The 16470-nt window shown below is 35.4% G+C and overlaps 3 protein-coding genes across 4 annotated transcripts; 1 reads left to right on the top strand and 2 right to left on the bottom strand.

Annotated features, from left to right (window-relative positions):
* Positions 1-915: 915 nt before the first annotated feature.
* Positions 916-1609, bottom strand: LOC119078122 (kunitz-type serine protease inhibitor kunitoxin-Phi1). Its single transcript, XM_037185580.1, has one exon. It carries the CDS (start codon positions 1466-1468, stop codon positions 1064-1066), a length of 405 nt encoding a protein of 134 aa, XP_037041475.1. The 5' UTR covers positions 1469-1609; the 3' UTR covers positions 916-1063.
* A 7333-nt stretch (positions 1610-8942) lies between these two features.
* On the bottom strand, positions 8943-14909 carry LOC119076169 (dymeclin). Of its 2 annotated transcripts, none has more exons than XM_037182855.1 (12): positions 14542-14909; positions 14330-14476; positions 14004-14261; positions 13835-13939; positions 13641-13771; positions 10809-11003; positions 10582-10748; positions 10393-10518; positions 9924-10265; positions 9684-9866; positions 9498-9620; positions 8943-9357 (listed from the first exon to the last, which is right to left on the bottom strand). In XM_037182855.1, exons 1-12 carry the CDS (start codon positions 14682-14684, stop codon positions 9208-9210), a joined length of 2070 nt encoding a protein of 689 aa, XP_037038750.1. In that variant the 5' UTR covers positions 14685-14909; the 3' UTR covers positions 8943-9207. The 2 variants fall into 2 exon arrangements, with proteins under 2 accessions (XP_037038750.1, XP_037038754.1); XM_037182859.1 differs by having other exon boundaries at positions 9924-10250; positions 14542-14905.
* Positions 11166-12803, top strand: LOC119076650 (BTB/POZ domain-containing protein 3-like). Its single transcript, XM_037183536.1, has one exon. The coding sequence runs from the start codon at positions 11292-11294 to the stop codon at positions 12720-12722; it is 1431 nt and encodes a 476-aa protein (XP_037039431.1). The 5' UTR covers positions 11166-11291; the 3' UTR covers positions 12723-12803.
* Positions 14910-16470: the final 1561 nt, after the last annotated feature.

Below are 16470 nucleotides of genomic sequence, written 5' to 3'. Positions count from 1 at the left end.
TTAGGATCACTAAAAATACCCCCAGCTGAAATGCATATAGATGAATTGCTAAAATACAACGAAAGTAATAGAAGAAAGCAAAACAAACAGAGCTTTTGCTCTTCCCATTCTTTGTATTAAGCGAAAAAAACACTGCGACTCCGACTTCACTATACCCAGCGAACGATGCTACCATAACTTTGCCTTCTTGATTACGCTAGGCCAGCCAGGTAAGTGGATAAGGACAATTACACAAAGAACTGACCCTCAGTAGGTATACAGTCCGACTAAATACTTTATGCTGTTTCTGACTAAACATACAAAAGGTCTCGTGAAGAGACTCACCATTTCATTTCAATTTGTATTTCACAAGATCTCCTGAAAGATTCACCGATTTTAGTTCCTAATATATTTTACAAGATCTCCTGGGAGATTTACCTAAGCGAAAAGAAACTGCTCACAATGACGCAGCCAGTAAAAAACAATGTTTTTGTTAGGCATGGGCGATAATGAAAATGATTATCGATAATTATCAATTATCGATAATCGATAATTATCGACTTTTTTTATCGAAAATTATCAAAAAATATCGATAATCGATAATTATTGATATTTTGATAATGATCAAGATATCGATTATTCGATATATCGATATTTCGGTCCGAAAATCCGATATTTATCGATATATTCCGATATATCGGTATATTATCATGAATTTTCAGATAAATATCAAAATATCGATATTTTGATAATTATCAAATTTCGATATTTTGATAATTATCGATAATTATTAAATTATCGATAACGATATGATTAATCGATTATCGATAATTTCTTTCGATTGATATTATCGATAATTTTGAACGCCTCCCATCCCTAGTTTTTGTTTACTTTGAAGTATTACACACTAAACCGAAATGAAACCAGCGATTGTAGTACTTTAAAACAAAATATTTATTTTAGCACACGAAATAATCGAATTAAATTAAATAAATAAATTAAAGCTTTTACATAATCAGACCAGTTAAAAATACAATTGTGGAACTTTGGTGCTCTGTATCAGCATACACTCAATAACTATTATCTAAACACCTTCGCAAGCATCCATACACTGTTTTTCCGTTCCAAAATTGTTGCCATTCCCATCACAACCGCCAAATTTGAATTCAACGCATTTCTTTGTTTCAAGATCATAGCTCCATCGCGGAATCAATGCACGGCATACTCCCTTCCTGATCGGCAACAAACATCGTTCAGCTGGTGATTCGATAAGCTGCTCATTAGGACCTCTACGGCCATCATCTTCTTCATCGTTGCCAATGGAATCGATTAAATCAGCCATCTTAAGGAGTAGCTTTTCATCAGATAACATGACTTCGTCGTACATGTCAATAGGCTGAGCGTCCGTTGTGTAGGAGATCAGTAGTACATATCCAAATATTAATGCAACTGTTGCGATTTGGGTATATTTTCTCGACGTTGTATTCATTGTTATTGACACAAAAAAACTGATTTTTATTGAAAAATAAACTTTGTTTGCTTCTTTTGTAAAAAAAACACGGTTCGTTACTCCACTATATATCACTCTGTACGATTTCCAATCACTGAATAGACTGATGGCAAAACCAACATTCCATCAAGTATTTATAATAAATAAAAATCATCTCGTTAAAATTCCAACATACAAGCGACATTTCGAGTATTTTCTACATATTAATGTGACGGTGTATAAGTATATTTGCATCAATCCAGTCATATCATCAACAACAAAATCGTTTCGAGCTACTTACTATTTTGCGAATGTAGTTTTTAATATAAACAACGTCTGACTCAGTTATGCTTTGGTCTACTAAAATATACCCGGACAGGAAATCTTTATTCGCAAAATTTCTGTAAGTTGACAATCATGGTGAGCTTGAAAATGTCCATGTCTGATATGTCGTGCACATAAAGATAGACGAATATTTCTTTGTTTGGGACCTGGGTCAATTTTTGTTTGCTCTACATTTGTGTTGCTGAGTTAGCCTAGAGTCTCACCTTTCCAACGATACCAAACATGTTGTGTTTCAACATGGTAAGTAACTTTCTTACGGACTTAAGCTAAGGGGCTCTACTAATATATCAATTTAAATCATGTGCACGACATATCAGGAATGGATATTTTCAAGCTCACCGTGCAATGGATCTTCCATAATTTTTTCGGAAACGGTTAATCATCTGTTATCGACGACAATGACAAAAGTAAGCGACGAGCTGTTGATATTATCCTATTGTATAATAGCGTGTACTTTTAAACAAGAGAAGTAATAGATTCAATCATTTCATCGCCCGTGATAAGGTTTGCTATTTCTAAAAGGTTTGCTACCTGTGACATTTAAGTCACATACGGTATTTTATAGTTAAGCGGTAAGTCAGATTTTTACCAAACAATTTTCACTAAATTGGTGAGATGGTAGTCAATAACTGCACTTTCAAGTATCTACGATAAAAAACCAGTGACAATGGAAAAAGGTCAGAAAAATTTACTCATTGTTTTTAGAAGAATTTCGCTGTCATTCGTCTGCCACTAAAATTCTTCCTTCTAAGCCACACAGATCCACAGATAGGAGTGAAAAACGCTTGGAAATAAAAAAAAATGTATCACATTGAGCTAAAAAGTAGATGTCAGTCCGCATTACACACTTTCTCATCGGTTATCTCGGTTACATTGCATGAACAAAATTTTGTAATCTATATTCTATTATGGAGTTGTCCTAGAGTATGTTCCTAAATTTGAAAATATTGTAATATGGATACAGTGGTTGAAAAAGCTTTTTTTATTGAAGCGCAATTAAAGTGGAAAAACTAATTTTTTGTGTGGACCAAAAAGTAATAACGGTCGTTAATTAACCATCCATTAATTGAAATCATATTCTTTGAATTTTAGGAGTGATTACTCTGAATAAATTTTATTTTAAAAATTGTAGGATTAGGATAGCTACAGATGATTTACTACAAACAATATACCGAATTAAAATGACTTTGATATAAAAGTTACGTCTGTTTTTAGCTGCAGGAATTGTTAAAACATATTCCATTCCTCATAGCTCATAGATGCATGAAAAGAGAGTCAACTTGCATTTTTATTAAGATTATCTGAGAAACAGAATGTTCAAATCTTTTGGTTTATATATCTTGGGCATCATCACTAAAGGGCGTATTTCCGATATCTCAGGAGCTATTGAACCGATTTTGATAAAAAAAATTTCCCTGAAAGGCAGCAAAAAGAAATTGATTTTTGAGCAAGACATAAATTTCTATGAAATTAGCATTTTCCGTCGTATTCTCTAGAGGCTTTTCAGTTTTTTGACAATGTGTTCCGAACCATAATGTCAAATGATTTTACGTTGGGCTCAAAATTCATTACGCTTTGCTTTCAAAGAGAAAAAAGTTTATCAAAATCGGCTCAGTAGTTCCCGAGATTTAAGAGAAACGCACTTTATCGTGATGTTGACCACGATATGGTACTATCGTTTTGAAGCAAATAATTAAAAACGCAAACACAAGAATCTCAATAAAATTGTTACCAGTACAATTTAGAAGATTTTACGTTTTCCTGACGGTAAACGCATCGCCGATGATGATCAAAGTTTTTACTTCTTCTGTATAAAGTGTGCAACATTTGATATTTCATAGTAGCAGATCTGGCAGATCGTTAACTTAATGAGTGGATGATGAGTTGAATTAAATTTAATTATTCAAAGACGGAACAGAATAAATGTTAACGCAATATTAGTCAAACCAACCAGGTGGGTGATTTAAATCGGTGAATTACCTGATTCATTTGGATATAAATTCAATTTTATCATTTATGGTTCTTTTCGGTGACGTCGATCTGCTCACCAAAAGCAGGGAAGACCTCTCGCTTACCTCTGTGCATCTAGCTTGTTCTATGACGCGACAACACAGCAGAAAAAACCGATTAATGAATGGAATGAAATGTGTAAACGTGCAGAATGTATCGTTTAATTCATACATGAACTTCGTAAACAGTTTTCAACATCACGCATGTAATATAAGTATGTGTATGCTGTCGGTAGTGAAATCTGGTTATCCAACTGTTTAAAGAATGACGTCAAAATAATATTCCATATGAAGTCACTGGCAAAGTAATGAGCAATAAGTTTGTTTGCGGATTAAATATTGTAAAAAATTTAAAACCCATGTACGATACATGATCCAAAAACACCTTTAAAAAACACAATTGCGCAATTAAGATGAGCGTCAGACCAATCAAATTTGCGTATTTCTTTCAATTTAATGGCCATAAAACGGTTAAATGCGGGATCGATATTGGAATAAGAATACTTTGGGAATTTCCAAAATAATGTACACACAGAAGTAATAGAAAATGCGTACCGAGCAAATCCAATTGATTTATGAGTTCTAAATTGATTCGAATGTGGAATTGTTTTGTTGATTATTATGCTAAGTGAAACATCTATTTTATTGCGGTGAAATCTTGTATTGTGAATTTAAATTTTGTTATTGTTTTAACCGGTGCCGCATTTGAAATTCATTGAACTCTTTCGATTGCGTAATAAATAAATTATCAAACTGTTGTTTGGAATGAGTGGTTCGGTTAATAGTTACAAAATTGGGTACATTTCGTGGTGGTATCAAACTTTCAAAAAAGAAATTAATGTTGTGCATATGAAGCGAATGTTGATGGCCTCAATAAACATTGCAGTGTATTTAGTAGACTCTTAAAATATATTTCAGGAATGAATTGCATGAACTACTTCTAAGCTAATATCAATGTCTACCAGTCCGTCATAGCCTTGAATTTTTATTACTGTGTCTTACTACTGCTCTGCTAATCGCTACCAAACAGAAATGGAATCCCTGCAAAACCTCAACAAAATATCCAATACAATACCAATACAATACAAGAGGGGTAGGGGGCTATGCCATTTCTGAGTGTGAAGTATGAATGGACATGGCTTCTGACACTGAAAATGGTGTTCAAAATCAAGAATGGATTGGCTCCGGCATATCTCGTTGGACACAGAGGAGTTCGTGACGTGATGAAAATCTGAGAAATCGAAATGACTTCAGGTCACCGAGGTTAAATAAAATTACGTCTGAGAAAGTGATGATTTCCAGAGGACTGATTCAATGATTCATGAAAAAATGTGGTTTTACTTTGACAAAATTAAACCCTGGTGGTATGCGAAGGAAATTCTGCAAATTTGAAGTGATGATGTGTACTCTGATGAGCTTGTATTTTGAAAGAATGAGAAAATTAAATGGCAGGTTAGTGTTCTCTTATATAGTGAAATTTATGGTACAACTACAGAAGAACTAGATTTGTGTCTTATTATATGTGTGTGATTTTCTCATTCCTCAAACCCCTTTACCATTGCTATCTCTTCATTTTTCGTATCACTCGTCGTCAAATGCAATGCAATTAATCTAAAAACTTTCTTTCAGTTTATGTGTTAAAATTAAGTGACAAGGATACGCGACTAATTTGTAACAAACTCATTCTTTTTCGTAGCAAAATAAATCATTGTTGGAAATTGGCTGCATTGGTTTCAATCCCATAACGAGCACTGTGTATAAATATAATGTTCATATGCCAGCATTACTTTTGAAAATAATTGAATTGAATTTAATATCAAATTTTCTCCATCAAACCGTAACGAAATCGTTTTACAAAATCATAATAGGTACTTTATACTATCGACTTTACAGTAAACTTTCATTAAACCATCGACAATACAATAATTTGTCTCGAATTTTTCAATTATTTCTTATCGTGTATTTTTATTTATTCCTTCAGCAGGGTCCCTTCCCTTATACCATTGCAACCATTTTCTTTCTCGTATACAATTTTTTTTTTGTCGAACGATATTTATCAATCAATTGAACGCGTGAAATGTAGCTGAAAATTGGCTTGCGGACAACAACTCTATGTAATTCACTTTTTGTTATTTTCTTGTATTTTCCCATATTTTTCTTTTCTCGTTCTTTTTTTGTGCCCCGATTTCTGTAACTTTTTGCCGAGTTGGGTATAACAATGTTAACGAAGGGAAAATAAATTGAGGCGTTTCGTCGTTTGCATAAAAATATTTCGATGAGTTCGGTGCAATTTTGTGGTTCAGCATGGTCACCATTTTGTGGTGCAACCAGAGACAAAATCATTTTCAAAAACAAAATTAATTAAAATAGAACGTAAAATGGAGGTCATGCTTACCAAAAATACAGATTTCGGCTTTTAGAACTCCGGAGGGTTCACTACGATTTTTCAAAAATACTTTCTCATCTGAGATAACCTTTTAAAAATAAACTTTCATCTGTTATCATCACACTAACGATAAGTAAGCGATGAGCTCTGCTAGTGCTCTCTTATAGTGACAAGACTCGTGCCAGTTAAAACTAATGAAGAGATTTTGTACTAAATACTTTTACTAATAAATAAAACAAAAGATTCAATTACTGGTAATACTGGCGGTATAAAAAGCTGAAGGGATATAAAGAGAAACCGAGTCTTCTGCGATCGAGAACGCCGACATGAATAAATGATGAGCTGTACTGCCGTAATTTTCATCAGAAACTCAACCTTTTTTAGAACAAAAGAATTTCTATTGTTCTCAAAGAACGTAAGTTTCTTATTTAAATTACGGCAGTGTATCTAGTGTTCTCTTATATAGCGGAATGTGTGATAAAAATAGTGAAGTGATAGATTTTCTAGGTATCAAATATTGTGAGATACATAAATGAAATAACGGATTGAATAATTTTGCTACGAGGTGATAGCCGTTGCTAAAATTTAATTCTTTCAAGGACTCGACCGCCCGGGTCATTTTTATTTTTCTGTCTTAAAAATGCAATTTAACAAAAACAACAGCGTCAAAACATTTTTAAATTTATTAAATCTAAATTTACAAGATCCGCCTGTCGAAAGCACATCACCACCAACATTATCGAATTTAATTAGCCTAATTCAGTTAGGATTCCAACAATGACAATGACAAGAAGCCAGGAACTAGGGAAATTTATTAAAAATTGAGCACACACACTTTGTCAAAAAGACACACTAAAAGCAGGTCCGTCGAAGACGTTAAATTTAAATGAAATTTTATTAAGATGATTCTTCTAGTCTATATTTGGGCACAAAAATGTTACATCTTGACAATAATTTTGCACTCGCATCCTTTTTGGAAAAAGTAAAAACATCGTTTGGTGTTAGGTTTGATTAAAAAGTGGAAAGATTTGTGTAGATGTAACCTAAGTTAGAGAAAACTCAATAGTTCACAAAAATTGACACAAATTTCAAGTTTTCCCGGACCTAGGTTAAATCACCACAACCATTTTTATTTTTTATTCCAAAGCTAACGCATTTCAACACCAAACGATGTTTTTACTTGTTCCAAAGAGGATACGAGTGCAAAATTATCGTCAAAAATGTAAAATATTTGTGCCCAAATATAGACTACAAATTTGCCAAGTGAAGATTCCTCTAAAGACGAATCGGCACAGCGCTAAATTTTAGTCTAAATTGATGTGAAAAAGTGATATATTTTTGATGATAAATTCGTATCCGCATTCTTTCTGGACCATCGCTTTGTGTCAAGGAGTGTTGCCTTTGAGTAACAACGATAAATGTTTGTGGTGATTTAGCTTTCTATGAGAAAACTCAGAATTTTTACTCAACATATTTTAACACAAAACGACGGTCCTGACGAGTATACGAAGGTATCATTGAAAATATATCAATTTTTCGCACAAATTAAGCTACAGCTGAGCGTTGTGTTGTATCGCTTCGTCTTAAACAAATATGTTACAGACCCATTGTTTCTTATATCGGAATTGTTTTAATGTTTTACAACTACAGCTACAGTTTGACTTCTGAAAATATTTAAACTTTAACATCGTGAAACAAAACTCTTTTGGCTAATTCGATTCAACAAATTTTGTCTGATAGTCTACGAATCTCCGCATACACCTATATCTAAATTACACTTTCCGTGTCTCAAGGCCAAAAATGGCAGTTTCTCCTATCATGTACGTACTTATTTTGTCACCTTACATATCGTAAATATTTAAGAGAAAATCAAACATATTTGAGGTAATTGATTTTGATTATTAACTACTATAAATTTTCGACAGTCATATCCGCAGGTGCCGATAAAGATATTCAAAAGTACCGAAAATAACAAAATGTCGATTTCCTGCCACTTCTTGGCGATTTTATCTATTATCTATACTAAACTACCTTCAATTCTATTGTTTCTTTTTACAGACGTTTATGCTTCTGCACGTCGCGTTTAGGCTTTTGTATCGAGCGATAGATCAATATAGATAGGATTTTCGATTTTTATGAGGAAAGTGTCTAAAATGTCGATTTCATGCATTTCCTGCAACATCTCCAGATCGACATTTTGCACTGTTTCAGTGCTGAACTCTAGTACTACAAAGAAAATCAGATGTACAGATTTGCTTGGGCTCTATAACACAATACGACTATTGTGTATTTACGATGCTTAAGTATGGTTTCCACTTAACAGAAAGTACTTCGTGAGAGAGCCGTGAGAGCTGTCAAGTAAACAAATCAAAAATTGAAAAAATTCAATTTTGTCTCTCACACGTAGTACTTTTTTGATAAGTCGAAATCAAGCATTAGAATATGAAAAACTGCTAAATAAATGAAAACCACGACGATTTACTACTTACCAATTAAGGCCTTCACTTCTGATATAAAATTGCCTTTGTCAAATATCAGGATTTGGTAGATTTCCGAGTTATCGTCCACACATTTCTAGTTGTTGCAGAGTGGAAAGCAGCAATTGAAAGGCATCGCTTTTCATATTAAATATATAATTTCTTTATATTTCTTGCATTATTCCTTCATTTGTTTTCAGCTTCTACTACATTAGTTTTCAATTTCACATTTTATGCTAAATAAATAAAGACAGAAATTCACATAAACATTAGCCGATGTATATTGTCAACAAATCAATCATTGTCCCTGCATTCAAGCATTCATTGATATTAATTTTAACGGATCTAACAAAACGTTTCGTTTCAACATATTAAATGAAAGTGTTAAATTAGACACGAATTTCCAAATTATTTTTGCTTTTTAGTAAACATTTTTAGGAGAAAGTATAAGGAAGAAAATTCATTTTTGTTTGCGCTATTACGTACACGTTTGCATGACATCATTTCGGACATTAAACCATTTTAACAGCTCACCTCTGTCGTTACAGTCTTCATACATTCAGAACTAAAATGTACGCAGCCGTACTTTGTCACCAGTGCCCAGACGTACGGTATAAAAAATTCTTCGGGTGCATCTTCTTCCACGTATTTAAATTTCAGGTCTGGGAATTTCTGCAAAACGACAAAATTTGTGTTAGTGCCGTGCGAAGGCAGCAATAATCTTCACTAATTTACTGAGATGTACTGAGTATGAACAAAGGATCAAGATGTCACTGCATCATGAAGTAATGAAATAAACAAAGAAAACTTACCCTTAACCTATCACTGGACCACTGGCTCGCCCCTTTCGAAATCACCTCGAGAACTTCATTCACTCCCAACTCCCCACGCTGGTCTTGAACCCTTTGCAGTCGTGAAGAGAAAAAGCCGACGACCTGAAGTAATCAGAAAAAACGAATTATTGTTCATCCAAATACCGTCGTATCTGCCAAACAAACCATATCAATATTTTGAATAATATCCTGAAAAGCTGGATGACTGCGGAACGTTTCGAAGACCTGACGTTTGTAGAGAAGAGTGTAGACCAGATTCGGACAGTATACCAATTGATTTGAAAGACATGAATTTAGAATTTCTAGAACCATTCGTAGGACCTCTTCGACGACACTCAAATCTTGCAGCTGTAGTAAAGTGGCGATGAGTAAGAGAATCGTGTTGCAAATATTTTGTTCACTCACCATATCGTCACTGAGGATCATTGACGAATCTGTTAGTTCTACAATCGGTGTTCCATTTACTGGCTGCTTTAATTGCTGATCCAGACGGGCATGCTTTTTGGCTAATGTTTCAAATAGACTAACTAATCGTTGTGCAACATACGGATGCAAAGATCGAAATTGTCCGGACATGTTGGCCAATGCGGCCAAACAGTTGGTGTGCAAATACTTGTCGCGCATTTTTAACATGTTGTATTGAATGGTCCTGATCACCACTAAAATTAACAAACCGCCGAGTGATATTTCCGATATTGAACGTTCGGTGTACCAGTGAATATTTTTGAGAATCTGCGAAGATAATTGCTGAATTGGGGCGTTTTGTGCGGGAGTTAACGGGAAACACACAGAAAAATCGAAAAAAAAGAAGAAAAAACCAAACAAAAATCAAAATCAAAAATTAAACAAACTGAATTGGCTGCAGGTTACTTACAATTTGGTGAACGCTTTTGTTGAAACCATCGTCTTCGCTCAGAATCAGTAATACTATCAAAGACATGTAGATGTGGTGTGACGTGCTATCCGGTGCATTGTATAAAGTTTGAAGAATTGGTATAACCTGTCGACCGGAACGAAACACAAACTCAAACTCCAACCAACAAACGTCTAAAGGAGATCTTACCAATTGCTGTAAGTTTTGTTGAGCCATTACGTACTTGTAGAATCTCTGATTGCGATGGAGCAACAAGTACAGTAGTAGTGTGGCCTGATCAATGGTAACAATACGACACAAAGTACTGTACAGTGTTGAGAAATCAATTTTAAATGTTGCACCATCCTTCGGCGAATCTAAACAATTCACGTCGCATTCAATTGTGATGCACTTTCGAATCGCTGAATTCAATTTACCTTGAGAATCCGAACACCCAAACAGACTAGTGCGATACGCATTGTTTTTCATCGTACAATGATTCGTCAGTATTAATATCAGTAGTAAACTCTGGTTGGCTAACGGATAGTGTTGTTTAAAAGTAGCTGGTAAATCGGCTGAACTCAGAAAATCTTGATGTGACTTTCGAAACGTGAATATCGATAGGAGCGACTCTGAAATTGAAATGGCACACAATTTACAAGATGTTGATTTTGTTGACCCCTCTGTTTACATAACAATAGACTTAGTATCGATAACAGCGAATTAGATAATTTATTTTTTTTTTAAAACCACGAACTAAGAATATATCCACCAATGTTATCTTATCGAAAATCGGGACTTAATATGACCTAAGGTTTCGCATTACGTTGAAGCGGAGACAATTGAGTAATAGTTTCAGTACAATTTTGTCGTCCTCATTGTCGTCGCTTCAATATATAGCGGTTGATACTGCAAGTAGAATGTCAATTCAAAGTTCAAAATCGGCCAACACTAAAACTTCCGACGAAATTCAAATTTTTTCATGTGAACACTCCATCCAGACGAGCAAGAGATTATTTATGGATGAGAAAACGGCTGATGTCTTTTTCGTGTTTAACACGAGCAACGATAAACGAGTCAGGGTTGCTGCACATAAGAATATCCTGGCTAAAGGGAGTTCAGTGTTTGAATCGATGTTCTATGGCGGCATTGCGGAGGATGGTGATGTCGAAATTGTGGATGCATCTTTGGATGGATTCAAGGAATTTTTGCAATTTTTCTACGTTGACAAAGTAAAGCTCACTATGGAAAATATTGGTGAAGTTCTTAACCTGGCTAATAAATACGACGTTAATGAGTGCCTGAATGTGTGCGATAAGATGTTGGAAGAGAATGCCAATCTACAAAACTTGTGCGACGGCTTACAGCTTTCTATTACGTTCAAACGAAATGAATTGGAAAAGATTTTTCTACAAAAAGTCAGTCAACAACCCAAAGAAGTTCTTGCTTCGATCGGATTTTATAACTGTTCACATGACGTGCTGAAACTCTTACTCACAAGTGTCGATTGGAAATGTGACACGAAAGAAGTGTTCGATGCGTGTATGGTATGGGCGAAACAAGCGTGCGAAAAGAATAAATCGGATGCATCAGCAATGGAAAATCGACGAAAAGAATTGGGTGAATGTTTGCATCTCATTCACTTTGACCTGATGAGCCAGCAGCAGATTGCTCAGTGTATCCTTAATTATAGAGGACTGTTCGACAAAGACGAACTGGAAGATATCATTGCCCTAACAATGTCAGATGCGGCCTTTGAAATGAAGAGGTTTAAAAGTCTGGCCCCAGTGTTGGACAAAACATGGATTCACGATTCCGCGTTGGCATGTTCCCGCATCCACAATCCGTCACTGAACAAAAACTATGTCAATCAACTGGAAAGTATTTCATTTCAAACCAGCAAGAAAGTACTGTTCGGTGCTATTGCAGCCCTTCAGCTGCAGAAATCCGATCCGAATTATTTCAGTAACAAAATATCCGGTTCGATGATGATTTTCGAAACAACGTCCAACGAAAATTCGGAAAAAAGTATCCTTCTGCTGAAGCAACCGATAAATGTTACGTGTGGTGATGTTAAAGATCTACCCAGTTACATAAAACTATCCAAGCCAATTGTCCTCACGCCATACAAAGTGTACGAAATTCGAATGATATTCAATACACTGTGGAAGCATCAAACATTCCACACCAATTTCTACTATAAGCAAGAGGTTGAACTGGCCGACGATATTAAAATTGTTTTCGAAAAAAATCCGAGTCTACCGTATGACAACTGCAGTTTCGGAATTATATCAGATTTGTATTTTAATCGCTTCGATAACGATCAAGTTCAATCCAAAGCTGATAAGTAGTAACATTTATTGTGAGCATGGACATACTGTTAGTCAAACTAAAAATAAAATTTGGGAAATAAAAATGAAATTAATTATCAATTGGCCCGCTTGTTAATATATCATGTTAATCGGAGGAAGTGCGTGTGATCGCGTCTATTTCTTCAAAGATAACTGACCTCCACTTATCAATTTCAAGTTTTTTTTCCCTTTCAAATAGAAATTCGGTTTGGTTTGATTAAACGAGCAATTGAGCAATTGAATTCAGAAAGAAATCTTTGCGTCGATAGACTAAAATCTACTGGAGTTGTCGTTAAAGAAAAATGCCTCGAATCGATTACATTACATTTCTTCGACAATTCAATGACGCAGGCTGAAATGACATTGGCACGTTACGGAGATAACACGCCTAGCGACATTTGTTAAGAAATGGAGGATGAATAGACAAATGTAGTGTAAAAATCGTTTTTGTTTAGCAATAAATATTACGACCAAAGGTCGGCTTCTGGTGAGGTCTCCGGTACATCTTTTGCTGACATCGTCATAAATGAAAAAATTAGGGAAAATTTTATGAACGCTTTTCAAACCGCTCTACAAACTCTAGACAGGTCAGAGCCAGTTATTCCCGAGAAAGGCGATGTAGCCAGTTATTCCCGAGAAAGTCGAGGTAGCCAGTTATTCCCGAGAAAGGCGAGGTTAAATTTATGTAATCACGCGGATGGCTTGAGGCAATGACTGTATTGGCAATTGACGAAACAACAGCAGCGAGTACATTTAGTTGAATGTTTAGAAATGGATAGGTAAAAATTGAAGCTTCTACAAAAATGATTCAAGCACAGTTTTTGATGGAATAGAACTATGTGAAAAGGTCTCATTAAGTCAAACAGTAATTCATCTGATCATTACACGGCGATTTATAAGAACTGTCAATGAACTCACCTGCTATTCCGAAGACAAAAGAACTCCCGCTTGAAATACCAAACATATTCTGTGGCACTTCCACCATTCTACTAACAAAATGTAACAATGAACCCATCAGTGCGTTCGCATGATTGTTTTTGTAAATTGTTCTGTAAATAAAACGTTCATCGATTAATCTGCGCAACAAACCAGCATAAATTAAGGTCACCCACTTGAAAATCAATGATTTATCAGTCGGCTGTTGTGAGAACAAGTGCAACGAAAACAGTACAATGACCAAATTCACAGCTTCCAGATGTAGGTGATATGTGAATTCTCTGCAAAGAAAGAACATCATTGGTGGTTATGCATGTAACATCCGACATGTTCGGCTGTTCATACTTCACTGGAATTATAATTATCAAATTAACAATCGCATCGAAAAAGGCTTCAAATTTTGATCCGTCCACAGCGACAACAATCGGTTTCGGTTCCAAGACATCAATCTCAACCGACGATTCGTCGGCACGACCGCTCGGATTCACCGGTATTGCTTCAAAATGTTGCAGTAGTTGATATTCGGAACCAGTCTCGATCATGTACTTAATCAGGCATCGTATGATGAAGAGAGCATTGAATGTTTGCCAGACATGAATGGAACTGTGAATGGTGTGAAATTTTGGTTGAAATCAGTTCGTTAATGACCTCATCATGATTTACAACGGTACCTTTCTTGATCCGATAGTTCTAGTAGTTCAGCAACCTTATGCAAAAACACTGTCACCAACGACCCGAAATTTCCGGACTGCAAATTGTGACTGATAAAACTTTGACACAGTGTTTCTAATCGTGAGTCTAAACTTAGTTGCTCTTGGCTGGCAACACAAAAATTGGGTTTAATGGTGGGTGTTTCATTTTTGTAAATTGATTAGTAGAATACCTGCTATCGGGCAAGCCAATATGGTATTGAAGGAAACTATTCCAGAAATCACTTTTATCGGCCGGAATATGATCCCTGCCCACAAACTTCTGCAGAAATTCATTATTTTGTAATTCCGTATTGCGACTGATGTTTATGCCCATTGTTGAATGTTGCTATTATTTTCCGACAATATTCGACGATTGTATGGAATGAAGTGATAAGAAATTTTACACAAAATTCATTTCGAAACAGATAGCGATCAACAGCAATTTTGTATTTTGATTAGAGTTAAAGACAATTTTGCCACGATACAAAACAACGATATGAAAAATGTTAGTGTAAAAGACTGATTGACAGCACAACATAACCTAGCGGATGACGTGTGATAACAACGAAGTTGGCTATGGTGAAAACCTAGATGAAAACAGAGATTGTTCCATTTGTTTATCGCGAACAATCGTATTTGGGATGTTCAACTGGTTCAGACGTTTAAAAAGGCCGATCTGCTTGTCTAATTTGTATGGTGTTACGATCAGAGCGAGAAAACCGGAGACCATTTAATTATAACTTGCCTTAAGGTACTTTTCAAAGTATTTTCTTCTCTTTCAACATGTTATGATGTGAGTGAGAAGACCGAAGACCAGTTTGTTATAACTTGCCTTGGGCGAGGCTTTGGGGTACCTGTCAAAATACTTCTTTCTCTTTCATCATAATACTCTATAGGCCTGTTCCAAGTGCAACAATGAAATGTCAAATTTCATCCACAGAGCCATAACCAAACAAATATTCTTTAAAATGTTCGTAAAAGCGTTGAGGGTGGTTCTGTGGATGAAATTTGACATTCAAATGCACTAAAATTACTCTTGCACTTTGAACAGATCTATGATCTATCTATAGGTTATCAAGGTTATTCGAAATGTCAAAAATCAGCCACTGAGAACCTAACCTGAAAATATGTACATCGAAAATGAGCAAACGATATGTTCTCGTTTGAAAATAAACCCAAATGTTTTAGTAGTTTTCAGGGGTTTCAGAAAAACGAAGGCCATTGAAGTTTTAAATATATAGAGTGTTTAAGTGAGAGAGATGGCGAAATAACAACCTATTGTTCCATCTCGGGTCTTATGTCAGATTCTTTTGTATTATCGATGACAGCATACCCCGAGTTGATTTTCCATTTCGCTCTACTTAAACACCGTAGATTTGGACAGATCCCCCAATGCAAGTAACTGGTCTGAATTATATACCATTCTCTCTCATAATAACACTATATTACAGGTTGGGTTGACGGTGTAGCTGTCAGTATTCGGGGTTATAGTTACTTGGACCTGAACTACATTTTTTAGCTTCATTCATGACAGTACTGCTCGCGTATGAACTCTTCGTATATTTTGTTAGAATTGAAAGTTATTCCATGTCAGTCGCTTCAATGTAATATTTGACACGCTTCAGTAGTTCTCAAATAGAGATTTTACTCGTGAATACATTCGAACGCTGTCCGCAATCATTTTTGTGAGTCTACAAACGTTAGTTTGGTATCGGGCTGAAGGTAGCCCAACGCCAAAATTATGACTAGTAACAAATATGCTTATAGGTACATAAGATGGATGTGTATGTGTGTACACTGTACATAACAAATCATATTACATAAAGAGTTATGCTATCGCTATTACGTACTTATGCCGGCCTCGAATTTGGGTCGGACCCAAATTTTCCTTAACTTTAAATTGTATACATTTGGGTCGGCCCAATATGTTCAGCTCTTATGACTGCCTCGAATTTGGGTCGGACCCAAATGTTCCTCAACTTTGAGTTGTATACATTTGGGTCGGACCAATATGTTCGGTAATTATGACTGCCTCGAATATTGGTCAGACCCAAATGTTCTTCAGTTTTGAGTTTTATACATTTGGGTCGGACCAATATGTTCGGTAATTATGACTGCCT

The sequence above is a fragment of the Bradysia coprophila genome, chromosome III, assembly GCF_014529535.1.
Source record: "Bradysia coprophila strain Holo2 chromosome III, BU_Bcop_v1, whole genome shotgun sequence".
NCBI lineage: Eukaryota > Metazoa > Arthropoda > Insecta > Diptera > Sciaridae > Bradysia > Bradysia coprophila.
This window is presented reverse-complemented; position numbering and strand designations above follow the sequence as displayed.